The sequence below is a fragment of the Phyllopteryx taeniolatus genome, chromosome 12, assembly GCF_024500385.1.
Source record: "Phyllopteryx taeniolatus isolate TA_2022b chromosome 12, UOR_Ptae_1.2, whole genome shotgun sequence".
Classification (NCBI taxonomy): Eukaryota; Metazoa; Chordata; class Actinopteri; order Syngnathiformes; family Syngnathidae; genus Phyllopteryx; species Phyllopteryx taeniolatus.
This window is the reverse complement of record NC_084513.1, coordinates 9,180,012-9,202,866: the sequence shown is the minus strand read 5'-3', so window position 1 is coordinate 9,202,866 and position 22,855 is coordinate 9,180,012. Positions and strand designations below refer to the sequence as shown.

Below are 22,855 nucleotides of genomic sequence, written 5' to 3'. Positions count from 1 at the left end.
CAAAGCAGTTTGTGGTTTCCATATCTAGTGGGAGACGAGAGACAACAAAAGCTTTTTTTGTGGGTGAATCCACAGTGAGGAAACGGCTGCGAAGTCTGGCATGCTTTTGAAATGAAAAAGTAGTAACAACTTAAAGGTTAGAGAAACGTGTATCATTTGGATTTACACTAAACCTTCAATGGTCTGCGATTGTCGATTGGATTCTGCTGACCAGTTCAGGGTGTAAGCGACCTCTTGTGAAAATATTTAGCATTTCTGTCAACTTTCCAGGGGGCAACTACTGAATGAATTTAAACAGGGGTCATGTTTGGGACCCCTAAAGTTCATACATTTTGAATGTGAACTTTCCAGGAGGTGCCGAGTGAGTTTTTTGCGTGGTGGTTGTGTGATGTGTTATGTTTGGGACCCCTAAAACCCATGTTTACCAGATACACACAGTTGGAGTAACCAACATTAAAAGCAGAGAGACACCCCCAAAAATGAGCTATTTTCTGATCTTTCTAGTAGGCGCTACTGAGGTTTTATCCATCCATCCATTTTTTGTACCGCTTCTCCTCACTAGGGTCGCGGGCGTGCTGGAGCCTATCCCAGCTACCTTCGGGCTGGAGGCGGGGTACACCCTGAACTGGTCGCCAGCCAATTGAAGGAGGTTTTATTTTCTTTGTTCTTTTTGTGAGTATCGTGTTTTGGACCCCATAATATGGCTTCATATCCACAAAGACATGCGCTGGCAAAAAAATTGTTGCATTTTCAGACATGGTGTAACCAGCATAAAAACCAGAGAGCTGTCTATGGGTTGTTTTCTCGAACTAATCATATGCCTCTTTCTCAAAAATTTTGAGAGAGACAGAGGGAGAGCGGGCGAGAGAGAGAGAGAGAGAGAGAGAGAGAGAGAGAGAGAAAGAGAGAGAGAGAGAGAGATGCATTGATGCATTGAGAGCAGTCAAACTCAGAGCGCAGCCACCATCCACCCTGGACAGTGGCGTGCATCTTCCACCCGTGGATATTATTATTATTATTATTATTATTATTATTATTATTATTATTATTATTACTGCTTTGGAATTCTTACCACATCTTTATCACTTGTACAATTTTGTCGCCTTTTTTATGGGATCACTGCCCGCTTCCCCATCTCTTCCCTGCCCTCCTTACCCGCGAGCATCATCCTTCGTCGGATAACTTTTCCACCGTGAACCGAAGCCCCACGGTCCCGTACGCCGATCCCTCCCCGCGGCTGCAGGTGGTTGATCTCTCGCCAAAAAGGGGGCTCTTACATGGGGCGCGCGGTGTCATTTGGAAAATGCTCCGCAGTCGGCGTGTGAGCGCCCCGCGGAAGCAACCGGGATCGGAGTTGCTGTCGTCGGCGCGCGTCTCTCGGCGGTGCCGCCGCCGCCGCAGCAGCAGCAGCCAGTGAGCGGCGGCGATGGTTCTCCCCGCAACCGCGGCGGCGGAGCTCGGGCATCCGCGTCGCTGGAGCGTCGCTACCGGAGGCTGGCTCCGGATCACGCTGCTGTCGTTCCTCGCCACTTGGCCAGTGGAGCAATTGCGCGCTTTCCCGTCTTCCCTCAGCGACTGCCAGACGCCCACCGGCTGGAACTGCTCCGGTGAGGATCAGTGCATACATTTCAAGTTAGGGATAAATATAGAAGGGCAGAAGATGCATGCGTTCGTCAAGACTTTGGGTGTCTGACTGGTAAATGTAACGCATGGTTTAGTTCGGGATGCGGGGATATCTCATCTAATCTCATCTATCTATCTATCTATCTATCTATCTATCTATCGATCTATCTATCTATCTATCGATCCATCGATCTATCGATCTATCGATCTTGGCACTACGGTTCACTTAACCCTGCTATGTGGTTGTGGGTCAAATAGACCCGGAAAAGGTCATGTAACACGTTTAACTTCCCGGATTTTCTGTGTTTGTTTTATGGGGGGGGGGGGGGGGGGGGGGGGGGGGGGGCGGTATTGGTTGAATACTTTATTTCATTTTTTGCATCTGTAAAAATGCAGCTGCTCAGAGTGACTCGTGAGTATTTTTTTTGTTGTACAATAGAAAGAAATTCACGTCAAACTGACCCTTGAGGATTTTTTGGGTGTACAAAAATAAACAAAATAACAGAAGGTCACATTGACCCATGTACATTTTTAGTGGACCAAAGAGATTTTTTTTTTTTTATATCTGGTCACACTGACCCAAGAGTATTTTGGTGTGTGAAAGAAACTAATTAACAGTGGGTCACATTGACCCGGGAGTGTTTTTGGGGTACCACTATTCCACTGTGCTTTTACAGTAATATGTTGCAGACTGAGCACAGGACTTCACTTGAGCTCCCTTTTGAAATTAGCCCACAGCCGGTTGTATATTTCCCCTGTTGCCCGTCCGAGTCTGTCCGAGTCTTAAAATAGTCCCGGGCCAATTACACGCCACGCCACTATTGATATTATAGCTCATAAGTGCCGCACATCAATATGACTGCAAGACTTGCAGCCAGAATCTTAGCATTTCCTTCTCCCCTGTGGACTGATTGTTATCCCAGTGTATGAGGGGTGAACATACAAGTGCAAAAGCTTGTAATGGGGTCTGTAAAGCGGGGATGCTGTGAGATAAAATGGTCTGTGTCCATTTGAGAAACAGTAATGCAGTTAATTTTTTCATGTATTCATTTCCGTTAAAGAAAGTTTCCTCACTTACTCTGCTTTTCTTTATCACCACGCCGATAATCATTTTTAATTTATTTTTTTGCTGATTGTGATCAGTGGGCGACACGGTGGCCCGACTGGTTAGAGCGTCTGCCTCACAGTTCTGAGGCCCAGGGTTCAATCACCGGCCCCGCCTCTGTGGAGTTTGGATGTTCTCCCCGTGCCTGCGTGGGTTTTCTCCGGGCACTCCGGTTTCCTCCCACATCGAAAAACATGCATGGTAGGTTAATTGACAAGCTCTAAATTACCCGTAGGTGTGAACGTGAGTGCAAATGGTTGTTTGTTTATGTGTGCCCTGCGATTGGCTGGCAACCAGTTCAGGGTGTACCCCGCCTCCTGCCCGATTATAGCTGGGAGAGGCTCCAGCACGCCCGCGACCCGAGTGAGGAGAAGCGGCTCAGAAAATGGATGGATGGATGTGATCAGTGGTAATGATTTGTTGATAATGACTGAGAATAATGGTGCACATCCTGCCCAAATGCACACTTGCCACCCTCCTCACTTCCTTTCACACTCTCATGTGCATTTAGACAAAAGCTTTTATCCGACACGCCTTGCGGAGGCTTAAGTGCATACGCTGAGAACAATGCACGCACACGCCTGCTCCCTTGCATCGAGTAGAATTAGAAGAAATCATTAAAATATGAATGAAATTGATTGTGGTGCTTTTCAAATGGTAGTGATTTGCAGTGATATTTAAAAAAAACAAGACGCTTTTTTTATGGCAAAGCAAACTTTGACGGCACTTGGACGTTGGCAAAAAACAACAACTTTCAGGGTCGCCCATCTGTCTTGGATACTTGCTTCTGAATGGGGCTCATTTGTACGAATTCCACAATAGGAGTTCAAACGACGGGCCATGGAATTTCCCCAAAATAACTGCTTCAAACCAAAATGGTGAACTTCCTGTTCAATTTTAGACATGGGTCCTTGACACTGTTTCCATATGTGCTGTTATGATAGCCATGTCCATCCATTTTCAAGTTGATCAGTGGAACTGGTGTAAAGGCAATTTTTTTTTTTTTTTACTTACCGGTGGGCACTACTGAGTGAGAGACTTTGACGCTTGGCCCACAAAAAAAAGTTTGGCAATTCAGCGTCTCCCATCTTGGGTATCTGCTTCTGATTGGAGCTTATTTGAGCGAGTTCCCTAGTCAGACTTTGTCTGAGTCCTGGAATTCCCCCAGAATGGCTGATTCATACCAAAATGGCCAACTTTCTGCTAAATTTTCAGTCATCGGTCCATGAGAATTTTTTGTTGCGTCCCATTATGATTGACATGTTTACCCAATTCCGTGTGGATCGGTGAAACTGGTGTCAGGGTAATTTATTTTTCTATTGTCCACCTGGCTTGGATACCTGCTCTCGACTGTGGCTCATTTGGCCAAAATGATTGCTAAAAACCAAAAAGGCTAACTTCCCGTTCAGTTTTAGACATGGGTCCTTGAGACTATTTTGTGCGTCCTGTCATGATAGACATGTCCACCTATTTTGTGTGGATCCGTGAAACTGGATTCGATGGCTGATTTTTTTTTAGGGGGGTTAATTGGTGTTAATATTGATAATTTATGATATTTTAGTTGTATGACAAACAACTATGTCACTCTACAATTAAAGAATATGCCATGAAGGCAAATTTGTACTGAAATCAACATCAGTTCTTAGTTCTCAAATAAATCATTTTAGTTCAGCAGAAATACAGTATACCGCTTATTGTCACTCATCTGCTCAAATTATTAAATACATTTCCCAAGGTTGTCGAACTTTGTTCATTAAAGGAGACATATTATGCAAATGTTCTCTGGTGTCTTAATAAAAGTTATTTGACGTTCTTCTGTCAAAATATGCAAATAATTAACAATGTATATTACATTTAACATTCCAATTTTAATCACTGTTTGAGGGGGATGATCTGTCTCCTGAATAATCCACTGCTTACCGCGTTTCCCTCTACTGTGGGGCTAATGCCGAGTACGGCTGTAGTGTTTTGTTGAGGAGGGTTACCTAGCTGCGAAAACGCAGCGGTAAGTGTTTAATGAGAGTTTCAATAAGATGAAGGGAGGTTGAAATGTGATTTGGGTAAGATTTTCACGCTGTTTGGTTTGCGTCCATTTGCAATATTGAAGTACTACAGTGGCAGGCTTCATTAAAGCAAAGTGTCTCAAAATTACACTCGACACATTTTATTCTGTGGACAGATCAAGCGGAGACTTTGCATTGTGATTTACAGTATATTCAACGTAAAGGCACTTGAAATGCCTTTCTTGTCGTTCTAGGTGAAATAAAACAAAAAAAAACCTTTTGCCAGGAAATTTTCTGCTCTTTCTGCGACGCCCCAAAGCTCTGAATAATAGGAAAGTAGTCGTTGGTGTCAAGTAAGTATGTTGAAGTGATACATTTCGACTCTTGTAAGATCTTTGTATGTTGGGGGAGGAGTTAAGTTTCACCTGGGTTTTTGGTGGAAGCTACGGAAAGTCTTGGGTAGCCACTTCCTCTATCTCCCCAAATACATGCATGGTAGGTTAATTGAATTAATCTAAATTTGCCCGAAGGAGTGAATGTGATTGCGAATGGTTGTTTGTTAATATGTGCCCTGCGATTGGCTGGCAACCAGTTCAGGGTGTACCCCGCCTCTCGCCCAGAGTTAGCTGGGATAGGCTCCAGCACGCCCGCGACCCTAAAGAGGATAAGCGGTTCGGAAAATGGAGGGCTGGATAGATGGTGTTGTAATTCTTTGTCGTTTGTGTATTTTAACCAATGAATGTCCGATATCTGTGATTAGGATGTAACATTTAAAATGTGAACAAAATGCATAACATGTCCACTTTAAGCATTTTTCCTGTATAAATTAAGTTTGTCCCCTTGGCAGCAGAAACAAGCCAACACATACTGTCTTGTAAACATTTCTGTTGGTTGTCAGTCTGTCTCTTTGGTCCAAATCTTGCTTGGAGCCAGGGCAAAGGGCCGAGAAGTGCTTTTTGAAGTGTACGCATTCCAACTCCAATTACACTCGATTCAGCTCTCCTTTTGGATCCAGCTCTCGAGATGTTGTCTGACTTTTGCAGCAAAATGCTCCAATATGTCTACAAGCTGGTCATTAACTGTGGACCAGTGCACGGCGCTGGTCATTTAGCGCATGGATTCATTAGAGCCGTCTCACAAAACAGCTGCCTTCTGCTGCTACAATCAATGCTAATGAGTGTGGCGAGTCCAGGCAAAAATATGAAAAGTTGTTGGTTGGTTTCACTGAGTTGTTTGAATAAGAAGTGGCGGTTGAGGCCTCATTGTGTATGAAGGTAATTAATCTACATGGAAACGTTGATACTTCAAGCACTGTTTTTAGACTTTCCAGGGGTTTGCTGCTATGATTCTCAACATATGAAATTCCATATATATAATGGCTGTAACGAGACACCAAGGTCACACTTTGACAATTTGTTACGTATAACGGTTTCTGACCCATGGTTTGATACACGAGTAGATTTATAAGTTTTTTTTTTTTGTGGTGGGAACAAAATAGAAAGAAGAGATTGTGATAAAAAAAACTGGACTATTTATTTAAGACACTTAATTATACATGATTGTAAAAAAATAAAAAAATAATAGTTTCCGATCAGTGCTGTAATATCCCCCAAGGAAAATATGAGAAGTAAAAATAGCTCACTAATGATGGGACATTGTGATTTTCTCGGAATTCTATAGAAGTTCTCATTTGATTTATAGAAATACAGTGATGATTATTGATATTTCTCTGTTTCCTACCTTGTTAAATTGTCATCGATAATTATTGTGAGAAATTTCAGTATCTTCACAAAGAAGAATATAATTAATTCTAAAAAATTACAACATACAATTAACTCATTCACTGCCATGGACATTAATATTTGTCAACTGGAATCCAACCATTTACTGCCACCGAAAAAAACATCAAGCACATTTTTCAACGGGTGGGTGAGGAAAGAGTTGCGTCCAGCTTTTCTGTGAAATTCAGGTTTGTAAATCACTGTAATGATAAACAGATCCTTGTAGATGCCGGCATTGCATCGCTTAGGATTTGAGATCAGCACAGCTTTTGAGAAGATAAAGATTAGTCACATTGATTATGAAAGAGAGAAACGACAACACGCTTGGAAGCTTGAGAAGTTTAGGCCCACTCCAACAGAGTGTAAACACAGTACGTGTCGCGGTAGGTGCGAGAAAGTGTGTGGCGTGCTCATGAGAAAAGATGACCCGCTTCATGGAGTGAATGGCGAACAGAAAACAATATTCTGTTGGTCTTTAAAGATGAATAAAAATTCTCTGAAACAGCTGGCAATATGGAGAACTCTGCTTTTAAAATGACAGGCATAATAACACATACTGTAATTAAAGGTAATTAAAGCATTTGTTTTAAAATTCTAGAAGTGTGACTCAAACTGATAGCCATTCGCATTAATCAGTAACCAAGAAGTGACTCTCAGTTTCAACCCCTGATACAGATTAACTAACCTTTGAAAAGAGAGGTTGAATCGGTCATCTGCTTCCTTCCAAGGTCTTTCGCTTCCACACATTCGAGCTCATACCTCTTGGCAGGGAACAGTTTAAGAATAAAGACAAGACAATGAGTCAAAGGTATAATAAAAAAATACTGTATGTGTGATGAAGGCTGCATTGACACTGCAGCTTCAATTTCCCAATGCTTTTCTATTTCCATGTACATTTGTTATCAAGCATCTTGGTATTTTCTATTTATATTGTGACAGTAACTTAAAAATGACTATTAGGCTAAGGATATGTCTCCTTTTTTAGAAGCATGTTTTCATGTTCTCTGCTTGTATCCATGGTGAGACATCCCGCCATCCATCCATCCATCCATTTTCTGAGCCGCTTCTCCTCACTCGGGTCGCGGGCGTGCTGGAGCCTATCCCAGCTATCATTGGGCAGGAGGCGGGATACACCCTGAACTGGTTGCCAGCCAATCGCAGGGCACATATAAACAAACAACCATTTGCACTCACGTTGACACCTACGGGTAATTTAGAGCTTGTCAATTAACCTACCATGCATGTTTTTCGATGTGGGAGGAAACCGGAGTGCCCGGAGAAAACCCACGCAGGCACGGGGAGAACATGCAAACTCCACAGAGGCGGGGCCAGTGATTGAACCCTGGGCCTCAGAACTGTGAGGCAGACGCTCTAACCAGTCGGGCCACCGTGTCGCCCACTGATCGCAATCAGCAAAAAAATAAATTTAAAATGATTATCGGCGTGTTTTTGTTTTTGGGATGTGGGAGGAAACCGGAGTGCCTGGAGAAAACCCATGCAGGCACGTGAAGAACATACAAACTCCACACAGGCGGGGCCTTGGATTGATGGGCCGGGGTCCTCAGAACTGTGAGGCAGACGCTCTAACCAGTCGCCCACCGTGCCGCCTGGTGAGACACAATACCATCAAATATATTTTAGATTGAAACCCATAAAATTAATAGTTTATACTTAATAGGCGAATTAATCGACCCAAGTTTGACCTGTATAAATGAAAACAAATTCAGTTCCCAGAAAATAAACCTTCACCTTGCCAAATATCTCCTTTAAATATCCATCAATTTCCTCCTCAGTAGGTTTGCGGGTGAGCTGGGGCCAGTCCACGGTGCCTTTGGGCGAGGGGTACACCCTGGACTGGTCGTCAGCCAATCGCAAGGCACATATAGACAAATAAGCATTCGCATTAGCAACTATGCACAATTTAAAGTCCAGATTCAAACCCAGAACCTCAGAGCTGCGAGGCAGTTGCGCTAACCACTCGGAGAGGTCAAAAAAGGATGCCTGGCCTCAGTGGTTGTTCAGCTTTCATGATTAATTTAATTCACTTAATAATTCATCAGTGCAATGCTGAAAAGGGAATTGTGACATTTCAGGTAGGTCGGAGAAAGACACATTTGGCTGACAAGTGCTCTCTTTTAGACAAGTAAGTGCTTCTCTTGCCATCTTAATCGTTGGCATATAAACATCGCCGTTTTAATATTTGATGTTTGTCGGCTTGTTTGCTTTAATTATTCAGTTTCCGGTAACATCCTCCTGGCAGGGCAGGTCAGGAGGAGGCGAGTGAAAATTTGCCGGCCTTATGACCAAGCAACCGGTAGCTCATTCAAAAAGAGGACAACAATGATTTTGGCTCTTGTTTAAGTGATACTTAAAATGGACACCTGCTGTTCAACAAACACGACCAACTACTCATCGACAATGGTCTCATTTGCGTCACTACTGGAGTTGCTTGTACCTGAAAAATTAACACATAAAACTTTATAATGTCGCCAATTGAAGATGTATTGTTACGCTGCATGCACAGTACACATGAAGTAAGTAACATAGTCATTTCAAATTAAAGGCTCTTTCAGTCTGAGGACTCAGGTTAAGTCTACTTTGATGGTGCCTTTGCAGGTAATGGACTAAAAAATTTAGAGTCTTCAATTACTGCATGTTTTTGGGATGTGGGAGGAAACCGGAGTGCCCGGAGAAAACCCACGCAGGCACGGGGAGAACATGCAAACTCCACACAGGCAGGGCCAGGGATTGAACACCGGTCCTCAGAACTGTGAGGCTGACGCTCTAACCAGTCGTCCACCGTGCCGCCTGGCAAAGTGGTATTCTTTGTAAATTATAACCACACGATTCAATTGTATTTCACGTGCAAAGATAATGTATATTGTACTGTATATTACCTTGCCTGAGTAGAAATAGGCAGACACTTTTTAGAGCTATCAGGTGTACCTAAACTGTCTCCTTGCATGCAAGTTTTTATTAAATTGTATCCCTTATTATTCTCAAAGTGCTTGTCCTGTCTTTTATCTAAAAAAGGGTTAAACATTTTTAGCTTGACAATACCTTATTCCCTGAATTCCCTTGTAGCAGTTTGTCAAACTACGAGCCCTAGAATTCGTAGCTTCAAACCAAAAATGGCTGACTTCCTGTTCAATTTCATGCATGGGTCCTTGAGACTTATTTTGTTCATCCTGCCATGAGAAACTTTCTAAATTCTCGAAATGAGTAGCAAGTTTTGGCGCCATGCTCCGCCCACATTAGATGCTGGAGGCTAAAATCTTTTGCAATTTAGTGTCGCCCATCTGTTTTGGATATGTGCATTCAATTGGGGCCCATATTGGTGAATTCTTAAATCAGAGATTATCAAAATACAATCCCTGAAATTCACCAGGCATGGCAGCTTCAATCCAAACTGGTTGACTTCTTGTTTAGTTTCAGGCATGGGTCGTTGTTTAGAAAGTCTGATTTGGTATCTGTTAATGATTCTATTCCGTTTCCCTGTACTGTGATGGATAACACAGGAATAGTCTATGTTAAGCGTCATGCAACAACTAATTCCTCCTCCATCATTGATTCCAAAGTCCACAAGTGTAGCTCATATGTCTTTGTCTTCACATTCTTCATCCTGCATTCTGCTGAAACGCAAGCCATGCAACTTGACTCCAATTCGTTTGTTGTTGATGTCACCTATTTGTGCTGCTAAGGAAATGATGGACCTGCCTCCATGGCTGCATGCATGCAAAACAGATTAGGAATGAGACAATGCACATACAGTATAACCAGTAGAACTATTAGCTTAACCCTCCTGTTATGTCGTGGGTCAAATTGACTTATGAAATGATGATAATAATAACAACAACAAATTGTTAAAGGTTCTTCAGTATTTCACATATTCTGCTTGGCTTAATAAGTTTAATCAACACATGAACTTAAAATAGATAATTTCACGTATATAGCTTTAATATTTATACTTGATTCTATATCATTAAATCATGATCTCGAATAATATTTGATTGAAATGGTGAGTAATGGAGTCAATAATGAGATATAAATTATCTTTTGGGGCTGTGGATTTACCCTGGACTGGTTGCCAATCAATCATAGGGGCTTTTGATCTTTTGTTGTAAAACATGTTAATTCATAATAGAATCATTTTTTTCCCCCAATTTGGGGTTAAGAAAAGTATATATTGAACCAGCGAAACATTTTACATACTGTAGTGAAATCAATGCAATTGCTGGAACACATTTTGTGTTATTTACGTGTGTGCTCTGCGGCACCGTCGTCGCTCCCTAACTGTGTTGATAAATCACATTTGATTATGACTTGAATGCGCTTGCCAGGCAATGTATAATCATGTAAGGGAAGGCCTGGGCGGTAGCAGGCTGGCGTGCTGTGTGCGAGAACATCAAACCCTATGACAGGTACAATAACTAAATGGCAGACTGCGGCATTATGTAAGAAGACTGATGGTTGTTTATATCACAATACAGCATCATATATTTTGTGGGCGCTTGCGAAAGTAGAGTATATAGACTGGTGTTTCCCAGCCGTTGTTGAGCTGAAGCACAAACAAAATGAAATGTCACTAAAAGTGATCCAGTGTTCATTGCGGGAGTTACGTTCTGGATGTGAAAATCTGCAAGATAGAGAGACATTTTTATATATACAACCCCAATTCCTATGAAGTTGGGACGTTGTGTTAAACATAAATAAAAACTGAATACAATGATTTGCAAATCATGTTCAACCTATATTTAATTGAATACACAAAAAAGACAAGATATTTAATGTTCAAACTGACAAACTTTATTGTTTTTAGCAAATAATCGGCAGGTGGCAAAAAAGACTGAGAACGTTGAGGAATGCTCATCAAACACCTGTTTGGAACATCCCACAGGTGAACAGGCTAATTGGGAACAGGTGGGTGCCATGATTGGGTATAAAAGGAGCTTCCCTGAATTGCTCAGTCATTCACAAGCAAAGATGAGGCGAGGTTCACCTCTTTGTGAAGAAGTGAGTGAGAAAATAGTAGAACAGTTTAAGGACAATGTTCCTCAATGTACCATTGCAAGGAATTTAGGGATTTCATCATCTACGGTCCATAATATCATCAAAAGATTCAGGGAATCTGGAGAAATGACTGCATGTAAGCGGCAAGGCCGAAAACCAACATTTAATGCCCGTGACCTTCGATCCCTCAGGCAGCACTGCATCAAAAACTGACATCAATGTGTAAAGGATATCACCACATGGGCTCAGGAACACTTCAGAAAACCAATGTCAGTAAATACAATTCGGTGCAACATCCGTAAGTGCAAATAGTGTAAGTGTAAATACATTGTAAACATATCTGAAAAAAAAAAATCAGTTTTACTTATGTAAGTACATTTCACACTTTGTACTTTTGGACTTTTACAAGGTTTTCTAAAGACGTTGACTCAGTAATTCTAGGGCTGGTTAGGGTTAGGGTTACCCTAACCCTTTCCCACAGTAATTTTTTTCAATGCAAATGTCTGTACTTAAGTAAAGGAAGACTTTTCTAGTTAAATGTGAAATGTGGTTTGCATCAGGTATTATTGCTGACAGCTTCACTGTGGATCAGATTTCCATATAGTCAATCAGTCGATGGCCCTTAAAAGTGAACATCGTCTGTCTGCTTTTTCAGATTCCCTTCTTTGGTCCTCCAAGAGCTAAGAGCTTTGTTTCATCCCAGACACTCCAAGCACCTCTTATGTGTGTGCTCTTGACTCAGCAACTGTATATTTGCTCGGAGAGCTCACACTTTATGGTCATTTATGGCCCTGGCAAATTGCAGGTTGATTTCACCATCGGTCTACCTCGCTGCGGGTTTATGACTCCTTGGTTGTCATGAGTAGGAGTTTTTTTTTTTTTTGAAGTGGTGTGAGCCGTGTGGTTATCGTAGAAGGAGGCACCGAGGACTCCTAATATCTATTGTCTGAAGAAATCTATGAAAGAAAATGGCGAATCACCATATTACTTGTTAGATGGGTCCCGTGAGCTTGGACTGATCACAAGTAGCTGCAATAATGAATCTTATATCATCACATATGTCTTGGTGAATGTTATTTAGATATTAATTAAATTTGTAGCTAGAACAAGAAGGTTGAGTAAAAATAACCCAATTATAAATAATGGAATTGGAACAGTGAAGCAAATTTATATTACTTAGACTTAAAGTAATAATTTGAGTTTAATATTTCAGCTTTTATTTCCAGGTATTTACATGTAGATCTGATGTACAACTTAGATGATACACTATATTGCCAAAACTATTCGCTCTCGTGCCTTGACTCAGATATAAATTTTAGTGACATCCCATTCTTAATATATAGGGTGTAATATGACATCAGTCCACCCTCTGGAGTTAAAACAGCTTAAACTCTTCTGGAAGGCTTTCCACAAGGTTTAGGAGTGTGTTTATGGGAATTTATGACCATTTTTCCAGAAGCGCATTTGTGAGGTTACACACTGATGTTGGACGAGAAGGCCTGGCTCTCAGTCTCCGCTCTAATTCATCCAAAAGTGTTCTATAGGGTTAACGTCAGGATTGTGCAGGCTAGTCAAGTTCATCCACATCAAACTCTGTCATTCGTGTGTTTGTAAACCTTGATTTGTGCACTGATGCACAGTCATATTGGAACAGGAAGTGGCCATGTCCAAACTGTTCCCACAGAGTTGGAAATGTCCAAAATTTTAGCCCCTGTGCTCCAACATACCAAGAGATTTTGGACAGTCAAACAGTTTGGGGATTACCCCTTTCTCTTTCAACATGTCTGTGCAACAGTGCACAAAGCAAGGTCCATAAAGACTTGGATGAGAGAATTCAGTATGGATGAACGACTGGCCTGCACAGAGTCCTGACCTCAACCTGATGGAACACCTTTGGGTTGATTTCGAGTTGACAGTTAGTCAGGACTTCTCGTCCAACATCAGTGTGTGACCTCACAAATATGCTCCTGGAAGAATGAGCAAAAATTCTCATAAAGTCACTCCTAAACCTTGTTGAAAGCCTTCCCACAAGAGTGGAAGCTGTTACAGCTGCAAAAGGTTGTTTAACATCTTATTAAACCATATGGATTTAGAATGGAATATGACTTAAAACCATACGTGAGTCAAGGTAGGTGAGCAAATACTTTTGGAAATATAGTGTAGCCGAGGTTTTAAGGGAATTTTTAGGTGAGCAAAAATACTGAAATTAATGATAGCCCCTGTCAAGTGAAAATAAAAATCTGTTGTAAATGTGATGCACCACAGAGAAGAGTGTTTTTAACAACCCTGCCAAATTTGAATAATTAAAAAAATTTAAAAAGTAATAGGGCGGCACGGTGGGCGACTGGTTAGAGCGTCAGCCTCACAGTTCTGAGGACCCGGGTTCAATCCCCGGCCCCGCCTGTGTGGAGTTTGCATGTTCTCCCCGTGCCTGCGTGGGTTTTCTCCGGGCACTCCGGTTTCCTCCCACATCCCAAAAACATGCATTAATTGGAGACTCTAAATTACCCGTAGGCATGACTGTGAGTGCGAATGGTTGTTTGTTTCTATGTGCTCTGCGATTGGCTGGCAACCAGTTCAGGGTGTACCCCGCCTCCTGCCCGATGACAGCTGGGATAGGCTCCAGCATGCCCGCGACCCTTGTGAGGAGAAGCGGCTCAGAAAATGGATGGATGGATAAAAAGTAATACAAATTGGTAGGTATAAAAATGAGGCTTTAATATCGTGAACTGTTTTGTCCGCTTTTGATGTAAACGTTAATTCAGAAAAGCATCCATGTTTTTTTTCAATCCTTCCTTTCTTCCTCTAAAATCATGAAAATTCAAGCCATCATGTCTGCTCTTGAATGCACTTCTGAAATATATCTGCTTAAAGCTGTGGGGTTTTATCTCACTGTGACAACGAGGCGTTCTAAAGCGGTCACGCCAGTGTGAAGCCCCAGTCCACACGCTGACTGTCAAGTTGTGCTTTTTTTAATTTGTATTTTTTCCCCTCTTCTCGTGCTTCCACCTTTCACACCGTGATGTGCGTGCACTCACGGTCAACAACAAGGTGCTCTAAAGTCGCCATGCCAGCTGACTATCTGAGGGGAGAAGATAGCTAGCGAACCACACATAATTGCACCAGACTCCAAAGTGCGTCACGCAGTGTTGTTTTAGCTATGGTGAAATATTCAGGAAAACTGAAATTATGAAAATCTGTTTCATTCTAAATCTCCACAATTCAGTACTACATAGTTATAAGTCTTTGCACTTTTTCAGCAATACCTTATTATCTTCAAACATGTATAATGTATTTTGCAGCAAATCTCTGGATTCACTTTACAGGGTGTGTAAGGTGATTAATATTTAGTTGCTGAGCCTTTGCTTGCAACAACTACATCAAGCCTGTGACTCATTGAAAACCCTAAACTTTTGCATTTTCTTTCAATTGTCGTTTTTGGCCATTACTTCAGTGTCTTATAGCAGATAAAATGCATGCTCAGTAGGGTTTAAGTCGGGAAGTGGATTTGGCCAGTCGAAAACCTTCCACTCCTGATCAGTCCTTTGTTGTTTCTGCGGTGTATTTTGGGTCATTTTATTTGCTGTGGAATGGAGGCTCTCCCAATCAGTTTGGTTGCAAAATTATTTAAATTGGCAGACCAAATACTTGGTATGATCAGATACTGTAGCATATTTATTACTCTGGTAAAAGTTCATATTTCTCTCTTCGGGCCATCAAACATTGTCTCTGTACTTTTTAGCAAATTCCGGCCTTGCTTTCCTATTCTTTGTCTAATGAGTGGTTTGGATCTTTTAGTGTAGATTCTGCACTTTTGTATATACAGTCTTCTGCAAACAGTAGATTGTGATACCGTCACCAATGCTCCCTGGAAGTTTTGGCTGATGTCACTAACCGTTGTTTTGGGGTCTTTACAGCTCTGATATGTTTCTGCTGTAGTTACGTCCATTGGGTTCTGTCTTCTTTTGGACATTCCAAATGCTCACTCGGTCAATGTTTGTGCAATGGCCTATTGTGGACGCCTGATAGTGTGCAAAAAAGTCAACAATGCTCCACTGACTCAATAACTGATAAAGTCCAAACCTTCTAAAAAATTTGCTTCTGGCATCCTGTCTAATGAGTTTCTAGTCCTAAAAGCTCTTGGAGGTGTACTGTGTTGCCTCCCCAATGTTGCAAATTTATGCGTTTTCCAGTGTTACATAGGATCGGGTAAGATATCCATACTATTATTCAAACTGCAAGTACAGAAATCTCCCGCTATATCGCAGTTCACCTTTTGCAGTCCTGCTGTATCGCATTTTTTTTTCAGTGTTCAAATATCTTCAGAATGCATTTAAGAAGTGTATGTAAATAAGATTCAACGTGATTACAGTGTGTGAGAAGTTTTTTTTTTAGGCTTTAACAATATTTTTTTTATATGTATGTTATAAAATAATCAATATGTTTTTTAACCCATTATTTTTAAATACATGCAGTATGTCCTGACATGTTATGCTTTTTCAAATATGTTTAAAACATATTAAAAAAGTGCATTGAAATAGGTTTCAGTATGATTACAGCTCGTGGGAAGCGTATTGGAAGGGTTAAACTTTGTATTATGTATTTAGTAAAATAATCAATATAATAATAATAATAATAATAATAATGCCCTGCGGTTGGCTGGCGACCGGTTCAGGGTGTACCCCGCCTCCCGCCCGAAGATAGCTGGGATAGGGTCCAGCATACCCACAACCCTAGTGAGAATAAGCGGTAAAGGAAATGGATGGATAATAATAATAATAATAAGAAGAATGTATTTATTATATAATGTAATTAAATATATATAGCCGTGCTTTTCTTAGCACTCAAATGTATTTGTATTATTTGTAAATTAATATCCACATTTAGATACAAGTGGATTCAGATTGCTCAACTCATGTATCAACGTATTTTGTAACTCGACATTTGCTTTTTGTTTTTTTACATACATCCATTTAAAGCAGTCCAACTTGTTAGTAGTCTTGTAGTGTAATTGAAACCCTCTGACAACATGCACAGAGTGCAACATTATTCCAGTGATATCTCCCAAAAAACGCAGCACAAACAAACACGGTTTCATCTATTTCTACAGGGACTACACGACATCTCTAGAGGGTTGCTAGAATCCCTTTAGGTTATCATCAAGCGAATATTAATCAAACAAACTCTGAGAATATAGATAATGGATTTGGTTTTGAAGTACAAACGCAAAAATAATTACAACATGGCTTTTATAAATTACCACCAAGAAGGATTTTCTCATGAGATTCTGTCAACAAGCAGTACTTCATATCCTGTATCTATTGTAGCCATTTTCTTTGGGGCTTTAACAATAACGACTGTCTGAGCACAATCAGTTCAGGTAGTCTAATAGCCTCAAGCTCTGTCTGTAGACTCAGACTCGTGTTGCTCTTTGATTTGATTCGGGACGCTTTGATGGAGTCTTTGGAGATTTCCAGAGGGCGCGTGAATCACATCATACCTCCCCCCGAGCCTGCTGCCACAGGAGCGAGCCTTGTTGTATACAAACACAAATTATCAAACAAGTAGCGTCTGAAAAGTCTGACAAGATATTTTGCATACGTACATTCGGACTCAATTAGTTTTCATGTGGATTCATATTCCGTGGTCCTCCTCGTTCATATTTAACTGTGCACCCACTACGAGTTTCTAAGATGGGTGTAATTGCATGATGAATGTCTCTAAACCAGACACTTGTTTTTTAAATTCAATGCTTGGATTTAAACTGTAGGTCACAGTGCCTGATTCTGATTTAATACCTGTTTAATATCTGTATTTTTCGCCCTGTCTCTTTCCATGTACAGTACATTTAACACAGTGACACCTATGACTGTGTTTACATTCACGGATCACATGAAACAACCTGCACGCGCAAACATCCACACTGCAGGTCAATAAGTGTATGTGACAACACCTGGCAGTGACAACACGGACAATAATACATAATTAAAGGTTACATGAAATGGAAGTAAGCTCCACATTACTCCACTGGCTGCCAGGGGCAATTATTTAGTGTATTTAGAGAGGTGGGAAAAAGTCACATAAGTGCAATTCATAAGTTAGTCTCAAGTCTTAACATTCACAATCACTGGGACAAAAATCAAGCAAGTCAGATCAGGTCATTACTTAGGTTAAGCGAGTCTTGAGTCAAGTCATCTTCGATTTTGCTCAGTCACACCATATATTCACACATGAGTCACTTTGCACTCATACTTGCCTTAATAAGCTGTACTAACACATTTACAATCTCATTTTAAATGGTTCTAAACCAGTCTCCATGTTGTCTATTACTTTTTTGTTTTCTTTATTAAACACATAACCAACATGAAGCTTAGTTCATGTTTGACTAGCTGCCAAACTGTAAGGTTAACGTAGCTTTTGTGGGTTTTCCAGTGATGGATGAGCTTAGATGTCTTCGTTGTTGTGTTGCCTGCCTTTGAGTTGCAAACCTTGCATCTTGCCATTCTTTTCTCAGTTAATCAAAAAATAATCCTTGAGGAGCATACTGGTGGGTTGCCAGGTTTGCATGCACTAAACAAACAAACAATATCACAAGTCTAAGTCTCATGGTTAAGTCAAGTTAAAATGAAGCTGAGGCTTTCACGTTTATCTAAGCAACTTTTATCCATGTCCTAAAATCAGCAACTTACTGTAAGTCTGACTCAAGTCCCCACCTCTGTCATTTAATGATTGACAAACATCTAGCAAATTTAGTCATATTATGTTCAGGCCATATGTAATCGTCTATGATTTTGCTGCAGGTGATATTTACACTTTATTAACAGTGAGATTTTTTTTTGTATTTATGCAGACATGTATACATCCCCAATTGGTGCATTTCTATGGCATCAAGCTGCCATTGATGGGAAATATCTGATCAATGTGTTTGCACTGCACTCGGATTGCCAGATATCCGATTGGATCAGATCTGTATCAACGTTTGGAAGATGCCCGATTGCAATTTATGGGATATCTGATTCCATGTGTTGTTGTTTCTGTCGCCGCCATGACGCATCTACCAATTGTGACACAAAATCAAAACGGTGTGACTTGAAGCATAGAGTGTAAACCCAGCCCTAGTCAGGTATGAAGCTGAATTTGCAGAACTTAATTGTAAAGGAAGTTGCCTTACACTTGTTTCTTGTTGAATTTCATTCTCCCAGGTTTTGATGACCGAGACACGGACCTGTTTTTGTGCGACACAAACACATGCAACTTTGATGGCGAGTGCCTAAGAATTGGAAACATGGTGACTTGCATTTGCGACTTTAAGGTAAGAACTCTAAAAAGTCTGCTACTATTTAATTTTTTTTGTTTCTTTTTGGATCAGCAACATGTTTTGCCATTTTGGTTTTCACACTAGATTCAACTTCAAAGTTAGACGTGAAACATTTCTGTTGCCACTATCACATGCTTCAATGTAGAATCTACAGTATGTATTCTCTTTGTTTTGTTTTTTCCCCACCCAAGTGTGATTCACACAACTGCTCTATTAAAAGCTATATGTACACAACTCATAATGAGTTGTGTCTCATGAGGGAAAAGAGAAAGAAATGTTTGTCCTTTACAGTGCGCCTATGGTCTGCTGAAGCCATCTTTCACCAGAACGAACTGTTCCAAGAAATGTTTTTTTTATGAGTTTGGTTAATGTGTAGGGTGACAAGTGATATAATAAGAAAGTAGAAGATACACATTGCAGTAATTTATCCCTCTGTCCTGTAGTCTATGAAGGTTTGGGGAATTGTTAAGCCGTGAGAAGGGATTTTTGTTTTTGAATATACAAGTTAAAATTGGAGCCTGGTGGCACAGTGGACGACTGGTTAGCACGTCTGCCTCACAGTACTGAGGAGCCGGGTTCAAATCCGGGCTCGCCTGTGCGGAGTTTGCATTTTTCCTCTCCGTGCCTGCGTGGTTTTTCTCCGGGCACTCCGGTTTCCTCCCACATGCCAAAAACATGCATTGTAGGTTAATTGAAGACTCTAAATTGCCCGTAGGTGTGACTGTGAGTGTGAATGGTTGTTTGTTTATATATGCACTGCAATTGGCTGGCGACCAGTCCAGGGTGTACACCGCCTCTCAACCAGAGTCAGCTGGGATAGGCTCCAGCACGCCAGATGGTATACCAGTAGTTTGAAACATATTGGCAACGGAAACTGTTACACCACCTGACCTTATCACCAGAAATGCTTAGAGCGGTGCCAGCCATAAAGTCCATTGAATCCAGTGCATGTAAACTGGGACTTCGCAGAGAAGTGTGTGAAAAAGTTGAGAGACCCAACTATGTCAGTAACCCATCCATCCGTCCATTTTCTGTACCGCTTTATCCTCACAAGGGTCGCGGGCGTGCTGGAGCCAATCCCAGCTATCTTCGGGGGAGTGGCGGGGTACACCCTGAACTGGTCACCAGCCAATCGCAGGGCACTGTCAGTAACCCATCCAATTCATTTTTGCATTTAAACATAATGAGTATCCACACAAATTGAGATGAACTATCCAATATACTATTCACAACCCCCAACGAAGAATATCTATGTAAGGGGTGCAGCAGTTATATGACTCGCTCCATTCTTTAATCTAGCCCACAGACCATTTACATTATCAAGAGCCGTATAACTGTTTTACATATTTTACATACACGTTATTTAACTCTTTTTCCCCCACGTTATCTAACCTGGTCCATCTGTCTGTTTTAAAAATGTAATGTAGCCCTAGACTAAAGCACAAAGGTTTACCCACACCTGTGTTATACTACCGTAGTATTCAGAATCTGCATGCTGCATAAAATAGAATTTATCACAGTATGTAACAAATAATCCTCCAGATTAAAACAGAAAAAAAGAATCGATCTTTCACAGCGGAGCCTGTGAGCTACGTATCTACATCTTGAAATTAGATGGATCGAAAGCCATCGTCTTGATTGGAGCTAATTACCCCTCTGAAAATGAGGCGACGGTATAAAACGAGCCCAGTTTATGGCTTCTTGTGAACCCTGGTGTCACCGCCACAGACCGCCATACTCTTGCTACAGTCGTAAACAACCCTGACACTGATGAGACCGAAGACTGAAAGGAGCTCGTTAATAACATAAATCCTGGAAACTATGCTATTCTTGATAATGGCTCGTGCTTAACTTTATGACTAGACCTATAATAAAAAAAAAAAAGGAGCAAGCCACGCTGCTGACTATTGATTGGCACAACGTTTGCAAAGCCTTGAAGACAGATCTGCAATGCATGTCTGGAGATAAATGAAGATGCTAAGATCTGTCAGTGTGACACATTTTCTCATTTTTCTTTTTTTTCTTTTATCGGCACATCAGCACAACGAAGCCCGCCAACACCCCATTGGTCACCCTTGTTGTATCTCACTTTCGTACTTCACTAAGATCAACATTAACCTACTGCTGTTGTTAAATGACATTACAGCGCCATTTGTCTTCAGGAGATCTTAAGCAGATATTGCTATCAGGTAGTCTCAGGCAATCTCTTACCAGAGAAAAGCAAATCATTTGAGAATGTAGAAGTTATTACCACAAGTTAATGTCTGTTGCTTTGGAAGACTGAAGCTGATGCTTTTTTTCTGTAACATTGCATCACGTGGAACCTTTTTCTTTTTTTTTTTGCTAGCCTCTCTTGAAAATTACCAGCATGACATATAAATATAGGTCCAGGATTTTTTTTTTCTAAGTCAACAGTTTATTCAGAACTGTCAGATAAGAGTTTCTATTACAGCTAGTGTAGGGAGGCTTGAGTGGGGGGCTCTGCACAGTCCATTCCAGTCTACCTGGGTCATATTGGACTATGTGGGGGCATCCTCTGTGGCTATGGGCTCTGGCACCTTTCGGTGTAGTCGGGTCTCACAGGTTATTTTTCCTAGCCTGGATCCTCAGTACCCTGCCATGTCTCTTCACTATTAATCAATATGTGCTCTAGTAACTAGTGACCGATATCCATTCATTCATTCATTCATTCATTCATCTTCCTTTCCGCTTATCCTCACTAGGGTCGCGGGCGTGCTGTAGCCTATCCCAGCAATCTTCGGGCGAGAGGCTGGGTACACCCTGAACTGGTCGCCAGCCAATTGCAGAGCACATATAAACATGTGGGAAGAAACCAGATTGCCCTGAGAAAACCCACGCAGGCACGGGGATAACATGCAAACTCCATACAGGCGGGGCCGGGATTTGAACCCCCGTCCTCAGAACCGTGAGGCAGATGTGCTAACCAGTCGTCCATGCCACTGACCGATATCCAATCCAACTTTGTTTATAGAGCACTGTTAAAGCAGCAGCGGCATGGTGCGTGACTGGTTAGAGCGTCAGCCTCACAGTTCTGAGGACCGGGGTTCAATACCCAGCCCCGCCTGTGTGGAGTTCGCATGTTCTCCCTGTGCCTGCGTGGGTTTTCTCCAGGCACTCCTGTTTCCTCCTACATCCCAAAAACCACAATGCTAACTGTTTGATATTTTATCCATGAAGTGTTTTATCCCTCATCTCTACAATTAGTTTGTTTTAGAAACTTTATTAATCTATGGATGAGTGTGCAGCATTTCTTTCACATAAAAAAATTCAGAGGAAGAGACATCTGAGTGACTCGGGTAGGAGAAAGTGAGTTTGATGTGGTGGAATCAATGGAGGTCATTCATTGCAAAGATTAATTAGATTCACCGCACACTGACTCTCGAAAGACTTTCTCCCAAGCTGATAATAAGAGCTGCACTCTCGTAAATGTAAAGGGAAAAAGTGTCTTTTTTGTCTTTTAATTCAGGGATTTTGAAACCTTTTCGGTCCGGGGAACCCTTACGGGGTGAAATATTTCCAAGGACCCCGAACACCAATTAAACATACAGTAACTACCATCTGAAGAGCTCAAACACAAAAGCAGACATCTCCATTTTTTGTGAGTTTAGTAAAATGAGTTGTTTTTTTCAAATTCTGGGTTCCAGGTTAAAGGTGATCATTTTTATTTAGGGGATTATAAATTCATATAAATTAAGCAGTTAAGAGGATAGTTTGGATAAAAACCTACTTTTATTGAAAATCGAAAAATCAGACAACTCCAAGAAAATAATTTTCCACAAAGTCCACAAAATGTTCACATAACTATAAAATTACACTGAAATGGTACTCTGCTGGGCCGTTTTGAGGACGGAGTTGATGTTGCTCGCCCACTTCAGGCCCTGAGAGACTCTAATTCCCAGGAACTTGAAGGTCTCGACGGTTGACACAAGGCAGCTGGACAGCATGAGGGGCTGCTGTGGCGAAGGACGCCTCCTGAAGTCCACGATCATCTCTA

At 41.3% G+C, this 22,855-nt stretch overlaps 1 protein-coding gene across 1 annotated transcript in view; it reads left to right on the top strand.

Moving 5' to 3' along the window:
- The first annotated feature begins 960 nt into the window (after window positions 1-960).
- The window catches only part of tmeff2a (transmembrane protein with EGF-like and two follistatin-like domains 2a), a 129,938-nt gene continuing 108,043 nt past the window's right edge, over window positions 961-22,855 (top strand). Inside the window, exons 1-2 of the mRNA XM_061792933.1 lie at window positions 961-1,607; window positions 18,725-18,834. Coding sequence (XP_061648917.1) covers window positions 1,427-1,607; window positions 18,725-18,834 — 291 coding nt within the window. The 5' untranslated portion in view covers window positions 961-1,426. The remainder of the gene's footprint in view (window positions 1,608-18,724; window positions 18,835-22,855) is intronic.